The sequence below is a fragment of the Sinohyriopsis cumingii genome, chromosome 4, assembly GCF_028554795.1.
Source record: "Sinohyriopsis cumingii isolate HCF-2022 chromosome 4, ASM2855479v2, whole genome shotgun sequence".
Taxonomy (NCBI): Eukaryota; Metazoa; Mollusca; class Bivalvia; order Unionida; family Unionidae; genus Sinohyriopsis; species Sinohyriopsis cumingii.
Window position 1 is genome coordinate 73,941,828 of NC_142964.1, and position 18,350 is coordinate 73,960,177.

The 18,350-nt window shown below is 34.9% G+C and overlaps 1 protein-coding gene across 21 annotated transcripts in view; it reads right to left on the reverse strand.

Annotated features, from left to right (window-relative positions):
* Positions 1-18,350, reverse strand: part of LOC149801452 (uncharacterized) — a 227,224-nt gene that overhangs the window by 199,417 nt on the left and 9,457 nt on the right. Inside the window, exon 1 of one of the 21 annotated variants that reach the window (XM_089955604.1) lies at positions 14,363-14,486. The exons of 19 other annotated variants lie outside the window; for them this stretch is intronic. In XM_089955604.1, coding sequence (XP_089811730.1) covers positions 14,363-14,413 — 51 coding nt within the window. In that variant the 5' untranslated portion in view covers positions 14,414-14,486. Of the gene's footprint in view, positions 1-512; positions 714-14,362; positions 14,487-18,350 lie in introns of those variants that run through there. One more of the 21 variants, XM_089955605.1, reaches the window with a different exon arrangement.

An 18,350-nucleotide genomic window follows, 5' to 3' on the forward strand; every position in this document is an offset into this window, starting at 1 on the left:
CACAACTAAAGTTAATGTTTTGGAAATAGTCTTCCCTCTTTCAGTCCATATGACCTGGACCTTTGGTACTTGGAGCACAAAATGAATACCTTTGTTTCTTACACCAAATCAAAGATATTTAACAATGTTTGGTTAATAGTAGACTGTGGCAAATTCGTGTTATTGTGTGGAAACAAATTACTGAAAAGATGGATCAACACACACAGACATCATCATGTTATGCACTCTGCAATAGCGCAGGCATATAAAACATTTCATCTCTAAATGTACACAACTTGGTAAAGAGCTTGTGTATTAATATGTGGTTTTTGCACAGACTTTATTGTTAACATGTACCATGATATAAATTTCATGTAAATATTCATTACATTTTACTTTAAAGTTCCATGTGTTGCAAACAAAATACTGCATTTACTAAATTTGGACAAATGGACCCTACATATTACTATCAAGTAATGTACTATAAAGCAGAGGATAAGCTTGCTAAAGTTTCACTATAGTGCAATACTTACATGTACTGGTTATTCCTTAGTTGTAGAATGCTGTAGGTATCTTTCTAAAATCCTTAGAACTTTATTTCCATCATTTTATTACATACCAATATACCAAAAGTCATTCAAGAATCAACCAAAATGACGTCACTCAGGTAACTTCAAAAGCTTCTGGAAAAATTCTGAAAGAAACTTATAGCTCCTGACTAGCTGAAATTATACTCAAAACTTATCTTGTCAACTTTAAACATTCCAAGCACACCTCAACAACAAACAGCTGAAAGCCTCTGTCACCTATTAAAGATATTGATCAAGTTTCATTCGCATTAAGTCATTGATTTACTCTGTTGATAGCCCACTTTGTTGTCGACGACAAATCTGATGATTTATATATGCTAAATCCCTACTAAAAATCAATTCAAAGTCCCCATTTCATCTTTTCTCCTGGACAACAAAGACTCAACTATGCAAAAAACTCCATTATAAAGCTGGTAGCTGTTCAATGAACGACATTTATGGAATCTATTGGAACAGAGGGACGATTAACTACACATGCGGTACCATAACTTCGCTACAAAAGCAAACAGAACCAGTTATACACAGAACATTTGAGCTGATTGTTAATAGATTATCAAATGAAAAGCCAAGCATATGTGCATACAATATGTATATACATAGCTTTCACAGTATATATTCAGCATTAGTATCCCATGCAAATAAAATGATTAGGGATGTACTAAATCTGTAAATAATGGCCTGTGTTAAATCTTGTAATCATGGCCCATGTTAAATCTGTTAAAAATGGCCCATGTTAAATCTGGAAATAATGACCCGTGTTAAATCTGTAAATCACACCCTGTGTTAAATCTGTAAATCATGGCCTGTGTTAAAACTGTCAATCACACTCTGTATTAAATCTGTAAATCATGGCCTGTGCTAAATTGGTAAGTCACACCCTGTGTTAAATTTGTAAATTTAATTTGACTCAATTTGTGTGAAGACCACCATAGTATTTATACAACAATATTTGATTTACAAAAGAAAATAAGAAATTGACTATAACTAGGACTGATGTTAAAACAATTTATTTTACCAACAGCAAGTTTTAGTCAAAGAGATTCATCAGTCAATGGCAACTTCCTCTCTCTCTTTTTATATATATATATATATATATATATATATATATATATATATATATATATATATATATATATATATATATATATATAAAATAATAAATGTCTGCACTAAGTAAGCATTTCACAATAAAAAATTTGTTAAATCTTAAATTATAACAAAAGTGTTTCAAGTTGAGAGACATGAGATTACATTTGAGTCTTTAAAACTCAACATGTTTTAACAGAGCTTTGAAACTTACAACTGGAGTCACCACAAGAATCAACTACATTATTCCTATTTGGTTATAGCTGGCTAGAGATCTTGTGCTTTTTTGTGACAACAGCTTTATTCATTGCTGCTGCATGAGTAAAGGGTTTTCTTGTCTGGAATCTCCTTCCTGTAGATTTCAAATTTATTTATATGGTAGCTGATAAACTTTAAAAATAATAAATCGTAACATGGTTTGACATAATTACCATATGCACATGCTTATAAGAAGAGCTGAACTGCAAACAACATAGACTCTGATCTGCATGCACATAATACACTGGTTGGTCAGGATCTGTGTTCTTGGTTCTACTAATTAATCCTAAATTCATTGACCCAGATCTACCAGCACATTATTCAAAGGCAGATCTGTGTTCTTGGTTCTACTAATTAATCCTAAATTCATTGACCCAGATCTGCCAGCACATTATTCAAAGGCAGATCTGTGTTCTTGGTTCTACTAATTAATCCTAAATTCACTGACCCAGATCTGCCAGCACATTATTCAAAGGCAGATCTATGCATTTTGCAGCTGGACTTGACTAATACGCAAGTATAGATAGTACATATATTTTATAACTTGAGCACATCGTACAATTTTTTTAACCCTCACAGAGCTGTATATAAGAGAAGTCCATTGTTACATTACTTGAATCATCCTAGAGTTCTATAATCAAGTGCAGTCCACTGGAAGAGTCCCTCAAAGAGACTGACACTCTTCTAATGGATGAAAAGAATTTCCAGAAAATCAAGATAAGACCTTTTCTTCATTATAACTGCTGTGGTGGCCCAAGCAGCACTCTTTTCATTTAGAGCCCACTAGACATCATAAGAAGTCTTCCAATGAAAAATGAATGGCATTATTACATTTTTTTTCAGGAGTAGTAGCAATAACCTGAGCTTCGAGATAGCAGCTATGGTGGCCATATTAGACTGGCAACATTTTCATTTTGGACAAGCTTGATGTCATAAGAAGTCTTTCTGTGAAACATCATGTCTATACAACTTTCTGTTCAAGAGGAACAGTGATAATGAGATATTCAAGATGGCCACTGTGGTGGCCAAGTTAAGGCAACAGATCAGCACCATTTCCATTTGGAACCAACTAGACATAAGAAATCTTCTGGTGCAACCCCATCACAATATGGCTTTCCATTCAAGAGAAGTAATAAAAATAAGATTTTCAAGATGGCTACTATGGTGTTTGTAATGGCCGATGTCATATCAAGACATTTTTCTTTTTGACTAACCAGACATCATACAGAGTCTATTAGCGAAAACCCTATCTTGATATGACCATCCATTCAGGAAGATTAGCAACAAGAAAATTTTCAAGATAGCTCACTGCCGTGATGTTCATAGTGAATGTCTGAGATGCACCAGTTTCATTTACGAACAACCAGATATTATATAAACACTATGCTGATATGACTTTCTATTCAGCAGGAATGGCATAAACATGATTAGCAACATGGTGACCATGTTGGACAACAGATCAGCACAATTTTCATTTAAGACCAAGCAACCGTCATAAGCCTTTTAGTGAAAATCCCTTGTTGATATGATCACCCATTCAAAAGGAAGAGAAGTAACAGGATTTTTCAAGATGGTCACTGTGTTGGCACAATCTACAGTAAGGACCTAGTAGTTTAGGAGTACATGTACCTATAATAAATGTGTGTGTGTGTGTGTGTGATTTGGATTTTTAAAGTAGTTTAACAATTTTTCAGTCATATCACTAAGATGTCTGCAGTGTGACACTTTATAGTGATGTCTAGCACTGGGGCATCATGCCGCAGACATGTAGTATGATGTCCCACCCAGTCACATTATCCTGACACCAGGCCGACCAGTCCTAACACTAACCTCTTAATGCTGAGCACCAAGCAAGGCAGCTGCTACTACCATTATTTTTAGTCTTTGGTAGAACTCAGCTGTGGTTCGAACCTGCGACCTCCTGCATCCAAGGTGGATGCTCTAACCACTAGGGCATTGGAGCAGTCAGTAGTGGTTGTAATAAACTTGTGTTAATAGAACAACATATTATAACAGATTTTTCACAGACAACAAAAGTTAAAGAAACTTCAACAGAATAACAGTTATGTGGATGTCATTCCTGTTTCTAAATACTGAAATCCACTTTTACTAAACAGATTACAGTGCACGATTACCTGGTACAAAATGAGTTTTCTTTTATTAATTTGGGAAAGGCAGCACAGCTGTATTGTGCCAATTATTCAGTCTAACCATGTTAACAAGGCTAGAATTCAACTTTTCTTTACTACTTGCATTGCTTTGTGAGTAGAGTAAAACTCAACATGGAAAATTCAATGGAGTACTGACACTTTGTGAAAGCTATTACTTTAGAACATTTCATACTTTTACTAACATCTAGATGTTTTAGAATTTTAAAAATTAATCTAGATGTTTTAGAATTTTAAAAATAAACCATTTTTGCTTTCAATTTCACTTGTAATTTTTAAAAAACAAAATATTATGTGTGCATATGTGACATATCATAGGATATCACACAAGAAACTATTTTTGGAGGTGATCCCATAATGCCTCAACACAACAGAGTTTATAAAAAAAACACTTTCCAATAAATCCTATTTAAAAAATACAAGAGAATAAGAGGGAGAGATATCAAGATCTCGTCTTAATATAGCAAAGTTGTGTTTTAGTAGATGGAGTGGTATAGATCTTGTCTTAATACAGTAAAGTTGTGTTTTAGTAGATGGAGTGGTATAGATCTTGTCTTAATACAGTAAAGTTGTGTTTTAGTAGATGGAGTGGTATAGATCTTGTCTTAATACAGTAAAGTTGTGTTTTAGTAGATGGAGTGGTATAGATCTTGTTTTAATACAGTAAAGTTGTGTTTTAGTAGATGGAGTGGTATAGATCTTGTCTTAATACAGCAAAGTTGTGTTTTAGTAGATGGAGTGGTATAGATCTTGTCTTAATACAGCAAAGTTGTGTTTTAGTAGATGGAGTGGTATAGATCTTGTCTTAATACAGCAAAGTTGTGTTTTAGTAGATGGAGTGGTATAGATCTTGTCTTAATACAGCAAAGTTGTGTTTTAGTAGATGGAGTGGAATAGATCTTGTCTTAATACAGTAAAGTTGTGTTTTAGTAGATGGAGTGGTATAGATCTTGTTTTAATACAGCAAAGTTGTGATTTAGGAGATGGAATGGTATAGATCTTGTCTTAATACAGCAAAGTTGTGTTTTAGTAGATGGAGTGGTATAGATCTTGTTTTAATACAGCAAAGTTGTGTTTTAGTAGATGGAGTGGTATAGATCTTGTTTTAATACAGTAAAGTTGTGTTTTAGTAGATGGAGTGGTATAAATCTTGTCTTAATACAGCAAAGTTGTGTTTTAGTAGATGGAGTGGTATAGATCTTGTCTTAATACAGCAAAGTTGTGTTTTAGTAGATGGAGTGGTATAGATCTTGTCTTAATACAGCAAAGTTGTGTTTTAGTAGATGGAGTGGTATAGATCTTGTCTTAATACAGTAAAGTTGTGTTTTAGTAGATGGAGTGGTATAGATCTTGTTTTAATACAGCAAAGTTGTGTTTTAGTAGATGGAGTGGTATAGATCTTGTCTTAATACAGCAAAGTTGTGTTTTAGTAGATGGAGTGGTATAGATCTTGTTTTAATACAGCAAAGTTGTGTTTTAGTAGATGGAGTGGTATAGATCTTGTCTTAATACAGTAAAGTTGTGTTTTAGTAGATGGAGTGGTATAGATCTTGTCTTAATACAGTAAAGTTGTGTTTTAGTAGATGGAGTGGTATAGATTTTGTTTTAATACAGTAAAGTTGTGTTTTAGTAGATGGAGTGGTATAGATCTTGTCTTAATACAGTAAAGTTGTGTTTTAGTAGATGGAGTGGTATAGATCTTGTCTTAATACAGTAAAGTTGTGTTTTAGTAGATGGAGTGGTATAGATTTTGTTTTAATACAGTAAAGTTGTGTTTTAGTAGATGGAGTGGTATAGATCTTGTCTTAATACAGTAAAGTTGTGTTTTAGTAGATGGAGTGGTATAGATCTTGTCTTAATACAGTAAAGTTGTGTTTTAGTAGATGGAGTGGTAAAGCTAGGAGAATTAGGCCTAGATGATGTAAGTGTAATTCTAAAACTTACATCTCAGATTACTGTACCACTCCAACTACAAACTGCACAGACTCTAATCTGCTGTCATATGAGCCTGCACATCTGGGTCTATACAGTTCATAAGGAGTAATCAGTAGAACATAATTGATACTGATCTGCCACCACATTATGCAACTGCATCAGGGTCTAAGTAGTTTACAGCTGAACTTGACTTATAAGTGAGTATATACAGTGTTAGGCAGTTACATTGGAATGAATTGGGGAACTATCTGGAGTACATACAGTGTTAGAAAGGCAGTTACATTTGAATGAATTGGGGAACTATCTGGAGTATATAGTGTTAGAAAGGCAGTTACATTTGAATGAATTGGGGAACTATCTGGAGTATATAGTGTTAGAAAGGCAGTTACATTTGAATGAATTGGGAATCATTCAATCTACCAAATTCAAGGCATTCAAGCCTTCATGAAGAAAAACTAAAAGAAGAATACGAAAACCTCAAGGTCATGCAGATTTGGTCTGGTAACACTGGACAACAAATTTTTACAAAAGTCATGTTACTGAAATAAAATTAGTCAATTCTTATCAATTTTTATGTGCTGAACACGAATATGACAGTCAAATTGCAAAATTGGCTCTAGTTTTTTTGTAATCTGCAAGAAATTAATGTTTACATAACGAAATGCATTCCAATAGTAAAAGGTCAACTGTAATAGCCTACCTATAAAAAATCAAGTCATTGACTACATCTTAGATTTCTTCGCCTGTCTCTTGTACAGCTGTTCGGGAGCATCTCTGTGGAGTGTCCAGCAGTAGTCAGCCAGCATTGTAGTGGACCATTTTCCCTGGTATCTTTGTTCCATTGTTGCGATATCTTGATGAAAACGTTCGCCGTGTTCATCACTAACAATACCACAGTTGCTAGGAAAGAAATCCAAATGGGAATGAAGGAAGTGAATCTTTAGAGACATATTGCAGCCAAGTTTCTTATACTTCATCAACATGTCTTCTACTAGTTCCTTATAGTTTTCTGCCCTAACATTTCCGAGGAAGTTTGTAGAAACTAGGCGAAAAGCATTCCATGCTTGTTTCGCGTCACCTTCCAGCAAGTTGTTGAACCGGTCATCTTTGAAAAGCTCTCGAATCTGAGGACCCACAAAAACTCCCTCTTTAATCTTTGCTTCGCTGAGTCGAGGGAATTTTTCATGCAGGTATCGGAATGCTGGCAAAGTCCGGTCAATGGCTTTCACGAAGTTCTTCATCAAACCTAGTTTGATGTGAAGGGGTGGTAGCAAGATTTTCTGAGCCTCAACCAGAGCTGGGTGTTGGATATTCTTCTCTCCAATGGCTACATTCTGCCTGTGAGTCCATTCCTTCCTCATGTAGTGCATTTCCCTTGCTCGGCTATCCCACTCGCATAAGAAACACATGTATTTTGTATATCCTTGCTGCAGTCCCATTAAAAGGGCAACTACCTTCAAATCACCACAGAGGTGCCAGCTGTACTTGTTATACTCAATGGAATTCAGTAGCTGCCTTAAGTTATCGTATGTCTCTTTCATGTGGACAGCATACGCTACTGGAATAGATGGAAGAATGTTTCCATTGTGCAAAAGCACAGCCTTGAGACTCAGTTTCGAAGAGTCCACAAATAGTCTCCATTCTTGTGGGTCATGAGTGATTTTTAAAGCATTCATGAGGCCCTCAATATCGGAACAGAATATCAGATTACTTTCCTTTCTGAAGAAAGGCTCCAATTGCTGGTGGCGCTTTCGATATGCAGTAATTGTGACATCTTCTTCTAGAAGATTCCATTGTTGGAGTCTTGATCCTAGCAATTCTGCCTTGTTCTTTGATAAGTCCAAATCACGAATCAGGTCATTTAGTTCTTCCTGTGTTATTCTTTGTGGGGTTGATGATGCACCACAGTGAAAATCTGGATCACTGCATGCTGATGGACCAGGAGAAGAACAGGTCGACTCACCTTTGTCTTCGTCAGATGAATCAAGAAAATATTCTGCTGGAGGTTCTGGAATAGGAAGTCCCTCACCATGTGGAACTGGTCTCAATGCAGACGGAATGTTTGGGTAGACTAGTCTCGACTTCTTTCGCTTCGTTATTCCGCCGGAAAGAGGAGGAACCAAGCAGAAGTAACAGTCATTTAGGTGGTTGCTTGGCTCTCTCCACACCATTGGGACTGCAAACGGCATTGATGACCTTTTGCAATTCAACCACTGTGAAAGCTGTGTTGTACATGTAGCACAGCATATATGCGGAGCCCAAGGCTTGTCTTGGTCACCAACCTTGCATCCGAAGTAAAAATGATATGCCTTCTTCACTTGAGAATTGATACTTTTCTTCTGGTTGGCAAATGTCACTTCCCCACAAATATAGCAAAAATTGTCCGCGGTATTAACACACTTTCGAGGCATTACTGTTCTTTATTGTACGTAAATGGATAAAATAATAAGTTTTATGTAACAGTAGCTTGAACTGTCTCGCACAACGTCTAAAATATTTTAAATGCTGAACCTATCTGATTGGGCTTTATATAGTACACTGCTTACGTCAGCTTCAGCAGCCGCCTGGCATTAGTATAATAGGCCTACACATGTATAGTACACTGCTGACGTCAACTTACTTCAGCAGCCGCATGGCATTAGTATTGCATTGCATCAGAAAATGATGCAATCAACTGTGGATGATGTGAGCATGATGGTATTATGCAATGTTACATCATTATTCCGGATGTTGCTGCAGTCCTACTGGAGAAATTTACACAGTGAAACATAGAAAATGAGGTATATGAATATCTTCAAAACGAGAGCCAATACAAATTTTTCACGGTTATATTCGTGTTCGGCACACCAAAATACTACAGATTAGGGCCTTTTCAAGTCAGTAATGATTTCACTGTTGACCAGTGTAACCTGTATGACCTGTAAGTTGTTTTGCTCAGCTTCTAGGTCATGAAAAAAGGAAGATGTATGTAACCCACCATGCTGGCCAATTTTGTGTGTCCGGTAAATCTGTGCAATGATAGATTATTTCTGTAAACATTGGATCACGTTTTATTATTGGGTAAAAAATTCATTTTGTATCAAGAAAGATCATACTTTATTTAATTAAGAAAAGTTATATTCATAAAGTCTACAAAAATATCCCACATCTGGCTCGAAATGCATATGAAAATGTAATTTCTAAATGTCAACATGAAGACCCACTCCATGACCTTCTTGAACCTGTAACCCAGAAAATCCTATTTACTATGAATCTTTTAGAATCATGCAAATAAATACATAAAATAAAAGATGGAAATGTATACCTTAAAAAAATTCTGCATCTTAATCCAAGTTTCCAATTTTGCAATATGCTGTCCCACGCATACAAAATTGTCTGTTATGTCAACTTGCCGCTAAAACGAGATTCTCAAACAATTCCTCTGCATATAGTCTGTTTCTAAATTCTTTAGTAATTTTTCCCCATAAACAAGATGTTGCAAACACATTACATCCTATTCATTGTTGTTTCTCTTCCACATAATAGCTTATTGTTTTATAAAATGTTGAACTTTACTAACTTTTTTACAGGATCGGTTTAGTTTGCTTAATCTCTTGCCATTTATTGGCATTGTTATGGTGATTTTTTTAAAACTAGCTATAAACCTAACCTAATTACTTGACTGAAATGCTGACAGAAACAGTCCAAAGTAATGTATTTCATTTCTATAGCCTGATAGATAAACATTACAGCTTTTAAAAAAGAATCTATAGTCATAAAACAAGTGTTACATATCCATAGGTGGTATACCTGTAAATTGTGTATGGTTTACATGTAATTTGTGCAGTTTTTCATATTTGCATCAGTGTACGTTTCTTCAAAATATGTAACACTGCCAATTTATGTAAAGATTTTGACCAAAATCGGCAGACCATATAGCAAATTCGTAACTTTTCAAACACCAGATATGCAATTTTAATAGAAACGATCAACAGCTTATGAGGTATAAACTTCTGGACTGCTACTTTGTCGATTATTTTTATTTATTTTTTGTTTCAATTTTGGGAAAGCTTCTGGAGTAATAACTTGGGTTTATGGGGAAAACTATAAATTCGTAATACATTTGTAATCAGAAGATCTTCCTCTATCACATATCAAATCTAAATTTTTAAATTATTTTTTCTATTTCTTTCATTAGTTGAGACTAACTCAAAGAAATGCAAGCCTGAAGACACTGACTGAGGTCGTGGCAAGTTTCAGGCTGATTGGATTAAAGTCTTCCATGGCAATGTAGACGTATCCAAGTTAGGATCTTCACATGCTTTTTGTAAAATATGCAGTAAAGACATTAAAGTGGTGGTGTTGAGCTTATATGATCGGGAGGGACACTTCAGGACAAAATTGCATGAAAGAAATTTTGAAATGAAGGAAGCATCCATCAAAAGCTTCTTTGCTCAGCCAAAGCAGGAAGATGATAGTGTTATAAGTAAAAAGAATGAAATAAAGTTTCAGAAATGTAAATAATTATGTAAATATGTGTAAAAATAATTTGTGTATAGCATTTCTTGTTTTAAAACTGTTGATCTTATATAATGTACGAATACATTTTTTTCATGTAAGATTTTTTTTGGTCTTTGTAAGGTTTTTTATTGGTCTCAAATACAGGTTTTCATCTCAAGGGGTTGATACCTATGCTAATCAGACATGGTTTCTAAAACTTTCATATTCATTTCAAGTTGCCGATATTAATGAATTCTGAAATCCCAGACTTAGGTCCAATTTATCTCCTTATGAAAAGCAATCCCTCATAAGATACATGTACTGTAAAAAGCACATGTACAAAATAGACAAAATTAACATCCAAATCATAATGTTAAGCATCAAGTACCAATACAAACTGATATGTAATGCAATACAAACATGTTGTATTGTAATATATTTTTTTGCTGTGATAGTCACCCCCATGCACAACCAGTACCTACTAGAATTTATTTATGGAATTCAAGTCTGCAGTTTTCCACCTGTATGCTACTTTGGAAACCACTGCAGCTCTGACTGTTTGCAGACATTTTTTATCTTCTCATATTTAAATTTTCTTTCAATGATCATTGATTATGTACTCTCAATTGGTGACCAAGCTAATCAAAATTTGTAACATTATCTGTTAGCCACTGAAATTGAGCATCTTGCACTTCAATGACCACACTATATTCAGTAGGCATGAGATTCTGCACACTTGTCAATCTTTAATATCATTTTCTAAGGTCAGTTTTACGCTATATACTGGCACCATATAGGGAACATTCTTGTGCCAATTATGATAAAAGGGTTCATTGGCACAAGGGCACGACCATAAATGAAACCTAGCTGAATATTGGCCTGATCCTATTACAATAACCAAATCGCATAGTTATGACTATTACACACAGTACATATACTTCTGTCATGGACATCCACTGACATAGGTAATCTAGCTAACAAGCCAACTCTTTGAACACCAAAGTGCCTACCTTGATCAGGCTGGCCATTGATCTAAACTCACATGTATATTATACAAAGTGGCCTCCTTTTTATTTGCTAAATTTCTATCTACATAAACATCCCGGATACCACTTAATGAGTACATGTAATTTAAATCATGATCACACAGTTGCAGTCTGTTTTAACTTTTTTGGTGCTTTCAACACATTAACCTATTTCTGAGTAAACCAAAACTCTTTTTGTGTCCATGTCTATATTGCCCTCATTTGTCTGAAGAGTTAGCTAGGTATAGTTTTATTCAGACCTGTAGATAAGCCCAAACCTGTTCCTGCACCCATTCTCAACCATGAGTGAACATAAACTCACTCTTTAATCAACCCAATGTAGGGGAGTATTAATCTCCAATGGCATTTATTGTCTTGGGTCAATATGGGTTCTAAATTCACCAGGAACTTAAAATCATGATTTCACACTTGACTGAAAATGAAAGAAAATAAGATTATAAAAATGTCTGATCAATTCAAACTACATGTGGTTTACAGGAATAGATAATACCACACACAGCTTAGTGGCTAATGTCTACACCTTACCAACTGATGTTCTGATGTTTTACTTCAATGAAATTCGAATGGCACAAAAACATTGAAATCAATACAGCTGCCATAGCTGTTTTCCATACTAAAATATAGAGCAGGGGTCTCAAACACATGGCCTGCAGGCCAAATGTGGCCTGTAAAGTCATATCCTGTGGCCCACAAAATGATTGGCATCACAAGGTGTCATGGTGGTGTAGCCCTCTGGCCATCAAAATGCCCTCATGTAGCCCGCGGGGTGGTTTGAGTTTGAGACCCCTGATTTTGAGTCTTAACAATAACATAGTGTGGCCTATTTTTTATGTTGTTTTTTTCTTCTTCTTTCTTCTGTTTAATAAAATTTACACACAAAAAAACAAAACATGGATTATGGTAGAACAGTTTTGACCCATAACGTGATGATCTACAGTTCACTACAAAATTTCACATTTCTAAAAATCAAATTGAAAATCTGTAAAACCAAGGACAGACCTGAAGTGTCGGTCACATGGCTGAAAAATGCACACCAGCATATGGTCTATCTCTATATAATAACAAAAAATTAAATCAGCAATGTTCCACTACCCCAACACATATGAGAATTAAAACTGGTTTACCATGTATATTCACTTCTAAGTAAAGTCCCATTTCAATTAAAAAAGACGATGATTTGCCATCATATAATGCAATTTCAGATCATCAGGGGCTATTTTATTTGTTTTACTAATTGCTTCTAACTGCACAGACCAAGATATGGGTCTGTGCAGTTTACAGCTGGACTCTGCTTATAAGTATATATAGCACACAGTAAATTCTAACATACATTGAAAGTATTTCCCTGTTTAACTGTTGTAGTAAATTTGGATGTTTATTAAGTACTCAAACCAATTTGTAACCATATCAATTTTGTGCCAACCACTGGTCACAATTGCATGTTCAAGCTTTGTTACAAGTGCTCCAGTGGCCTAAGGGGTAAGAGAGTCCATCTGAGATATGGGAGGTCATGGGTTCAAACCCTGGCCGAGTCATACCAAAGACTTATCAAAAATGGTATGAGCAGCTCCCTAGCTTGGCACTCAGGATTAAGGGGTTAGTGTTAGGACTGGTCGGCCTGGTGTCAGGATAATGTGACTAGGTGGGATGTGATGCTACTTGTCTGCTGCATGATGCCCCATTGCTAGACATCACTATAAATTGCTATAATGCAACATGACTGAAAACTTTTCAAAGCTACATTAAAAATTTAAATCACATACACACAAACTTTGTATGATTAACCTCCAGCACAGCTGCAATCACCACAATGGTGGGGGATGGCTGATACATGTAGATGAGATTCTGCCACCCACTCAGTCATATTTCATAAATAAACAATTGTTAACCATACGGATTTGTGGTTTTCTGACAACAACAAAAATATTACTTGGACAATATACTGCTCAGCCAGCATCCCTTGTTTCTTTTTCCTTTTCTGAGACACAGAAAGGAAATCCATAAAATTCATCCTAAAATAATGGCTTCAATCAGACAGTAACTAGAATTAAGGGAAATAAACCATGCAGTAAAAAGATGTACATTACCAAACTTTTTTAAAAACTTTATAATCAATATTATGTTATACTCATTTACATATCAATTTAATTAAATGCATTTTAGTTAAAGGCCATTTTAATGCTCAAAATCATTTTCAATTATAAAGTTTCAGGTGTCAGTGTCAAAATTTTATTCTCTCTTATTTAAATATGGATTTTTCTTTTTGCTTTTCTGCAATTTTACAGTATTTTCACAGCTGAATTTTTCAATGCAAATATTTTATTTTTTATATATGTTTATGTGTTCACAGATGCCTGAGCGTATGTTCCAGGCTAGATACTTTGAATTTTAAAATTACTTAATTATTTAGTGTCAAGCCAGATTCTTCACATCATGTTGTATATACTGTATATATTATGCATAACAGATAGAAGGCCTCAAGGTTCTGTAACTAACCGAGTTATCTCCTCTAAATAAAGTCTTTATTATTATTATTATTATTATTATTATTAACTTCCATATCTCTTGCCTTGGATGTCATATAACTGCAACATCTGTATGTTTTTTTCATGCACACTTAAATATCACCTTGGTTATTAAAATCCTGTTTAATTCATATCCATTATTTTTATCTAAATGTATGTATGGATTCCTTATCCAGTCCATATGGAAGATTTCCTATGGGAAGGTAAACCGAAAATTGATGACTATATAAATCCTCAACAATAATAAAACAACCGAAAATTGGTGGATAAGAAAAATGCAGGATAAATTTACTTACACCAAAAGCCAACTTCAAAGCATCTGAATATTTGAATATCTCCATGCTCATGGTTAAATATCCTCACAAAAGACAATGGCTTTTTATCTATTGACAAATGAAGCACTTTAACACCATATCTATACAACAAGATTATCCTCCCATGGCATATGTAAACTTCTGAATCCTAGATGGACATTCTTTCAGTTGTCATAAGTCAGTTGGTACACACACCTGATCTATGGAGTTCACAATCCAACCTGCATGTACCAAATAGGGTTTTTATATCTGGATAGCTGAGAATTTACCCTAGCTTCCCAAATGAAAGTACCCTGCAGCAAATACATGGTTACAAATAGAAGTGTTCATGGAACATGAATGCAACACCTCAAAGCCTAAGGATCTGTTTCTAAACAAAAAAATTAATGTTAAAGATTGATGTGCATGTGAAATTGGGACACTAACATGATCTGCCCATACCACATTATGGTGGGGCAAAAAAAGTATTAGGAACTTGCCCATCATTTTATGTAAGCATGAAATACCAAATGATGTACAAAACTAAAGGATGCCATTTTCCACTTGCTCCAGATGCAGAATATGGAAAAGAATCATGGTATAATGAACTTGGACCCTAATTTATATGTTTCAGTTCACTAATAAAAGAAAACCAACAATTCTGCCATGATATTGTTACAATCAATTATGGATGAAATTGTAAAAATGCTTGTTTTCCACCAATGTAAAATCAGTGTATACAAAGAATGTACAGTTATTGGCTTTATCTTCATGTTAGCAGAACGAATGAGTTTATTATGCCATAGGGATACATGAGGAAAAAATCTCATTTGTCCAAATAATAATAATACTAGTAATAATGATAAAACTTTATTTCCAGAGGGTACAACTCTACTTTTAGTCAAATATTAGCCAGGGTACAACTCTTTACTTTTAGCCAAATATTAGCCAGGGTACAACTACTTTTAGCCAAATATTAGCCAGGATACAACTCTACTTTTAGCCAAATATTAGCCAGGATACAACTCTACTCTTAGCCAAATATTAGCCAGGGTACAACGAGGTCTTCAGAGTCATATAATATTCTATACATGTACACAATAGTCATAAAAGAAAGGAAAGAATTTAATAATTGGAAGGTTAATGTCACACAAATGTATAGCAAATTGACCTTTCCAGTTTCTCACACATAGTGTACACTTATAGTACAGATTTGGCCAGGAAACACTAACAGCATAATGTATTTTTAATTATGCATTGTAATGGGAATACACATGATTCATGCAAACCTTTAGCACAACATGTAAATGAAAATATACCATTAATGCCAATGGTTTTATTTCTTTGGTCAAATAATTTGAAGCTGCACATCATTAATGACAAACTTTGCCAGATTTAGGCCTAATTAGCTGATTCTTTACAGACATATGGAGTGAATTCTCCTTTCAGGAGAATATGACACAAAAGATTTTTATCAGATTTTACTAAATGAGGAAATGAATTCAAATTACGTCAAACTGAACTGAATGAGGTGTAATGTTATTTCCATCACGTCACACTTAAATTTTTGTACATTAATACTTATCCCAAAATATGCTAAAACAACTGCTCTCACCCACCCACCAGTACAGAACGTCCAACTGAGTAGTCCATCATGCAAAGAATATGAGAATTCTAGAAGGTCTTATGGCAGCAGAAGAAGTTGACACAAATTTGGGTATGTACAGCATAAATTTTGCCTGTGCCCTGGAGACTATTAGAGAATGATTTGCATTCAAACGCCTCTGAATGCCAATAGCTGGGTCTGCACACTGAATCTAATCAATCAGAATTGAAAGTAAGTTTATCAGTGTTATACACCAAAACCTGGACACAAACAATGTTAACTTCAGAGAGTCAACATATGAAAAAGGCAAAGATTTCCTTACTACACATTGATCACTGTAATGGACAATAGATATTATCCTGAATGTTCATTGTATAGGGGATCTAATGTCATGAATTGGCTTGGTCCTGTGAACTGAATTGCAATTGAAAGCAAATGGAAATCTACCAGATACCAGTTATACAAAACTTTAAATTACAAAAATCTAAGTGTATAATAAAAACCTAAGCCATATGTTGAGGTAAACTGCTTCACATGACCAGTGATCCATACAAGGAACTATTTCTCGCAAGGTTACAGATTAGTAAATGCAGCATTTTCAGGCAACATGCAATAACTACAAACCTTAGGTTACAATAACCTACTTCTACTGAGTACATGAGTTCTACATTATGGTATAAAACATGAATCAGGTGTACAGAACTTCACAAATGAATTCAATATATTTTGTAAAAACAAAAAAAAATAACATGTAGAAAGCTTTGTACCAAAAAAAGATAAAATAAAAGAACAAATTTGTATGACCTGAATGTTGCAGTGTTTCTATACCATCAAAATTAGCCATGGTCACAGTGCAATATGCTCGGTGATGCTATGATATAAAATCAGGCCTTGCTGTCATGAGAACAGAGACTCCGAAAATGACCTTGACCTTTTTGTTGATGACGCACCAATTTATACCCCACCTTTTGGGGCTGGCAGAGGTACATATTTAATGAAGCGAATGTAATATATCCAAAGTGTGTGATGTGTGATGTGATTTTGATTTTTAACGTAGCTTTAACAATTTTTCAGTCATATTGCTACAATGTCTGCAATGTGGCAGTTTATAGTGATGTCTAGCACTGAAGCATCATGCCACAGACATGTAGCATGATGTCCCACCCAGTCACTTTATCCTGACACCAGGCAGACCAGTCCTAACACTAACCTCTTAATGCTGAATGCCAAGCAAGGCAGCTGTTAGTACCATTTTTGTAAGTCTCTGGTATGACTCGGCCGGGGATCGAACCCATGACCTCCCGCATCCAAGGTGGATGCTCTAACCACTAGGCCACCGGAGCGGTAAAAAATGTATCTGAAAGTTAATGCCTCACTGTCGAAAGCATCAACCCAGATCAGCCATCACATATCTCTTAAAGACCATCACTTGTGAAATGCTGGTGAATGTTACATTATATGCCTGCCCATTTTTAACTGTCCTATGTGTCAGGACTAGAAGTATATGGCAGACTCCTGAGATTATAGATCAACAAGTCTGATGACCTTGACCTTTGCTTAAGGTATGTGGTCTTGAATAAAACCAGTCCTTTATTACAGTCACAGACACTTTGACCTTTGACCCCAACATCTGAAGACTTCTATACCCAAATGAAAGCTATTCATGACTGACACACAATTAAGGTTATTGTGTGAAAACTATTTCTCTTCTTTTAATGACCGAAACATCTAACCTTTTGACCCCAAAACAGCGTTCTTCCTTACCCCAAGTGCAAGCCAGACAATAAAATGTATGAGAAAATGTATCTTCATACAAATTTATCCACGAAATAATAACTATACGCAATGAGTACCTAAAAATTCAACAAAGCTGAAGGAAGTAAAGAAACTGCTTAATTAGTGGAGCAAATGAAATTTGTTCATTATTGGAAAAATTACTTCTATAAAATCCTTGATTTTGCCCCCCAAAAATAATCTTTTTGCTGCTCTACCAAGTCCTCCACCTTATAAAGAAAATGAAATGAAGTATTATTCAATTTTTTGGGGGGTGGTAAAACCTAGAGGGTAAAACAAGGTACACTGTATTCTTATAGCTTCCATTAAGGATGGGAGATTAAATATAATTCACTTGCCTCAGTTATGTTTTAAAACATTCCTGGATTACATGCTCATGAACGAAGATGGTTTGAGGCAAAAATTGGTTTCTGAACAAATTTTTGGAAACTCTGGAGGTATACAATTATTAAAATTAGGAAAACCAAATTAAAAAGGAATCTCTAAATCAATGAAAAATATCTTTTTGTGTGATGTTATTTATTCTTTATTACAATGGAAAAATGAACTATCAACTATTCTGGAAAACGTGTCTCAAGATATTCTTAATTT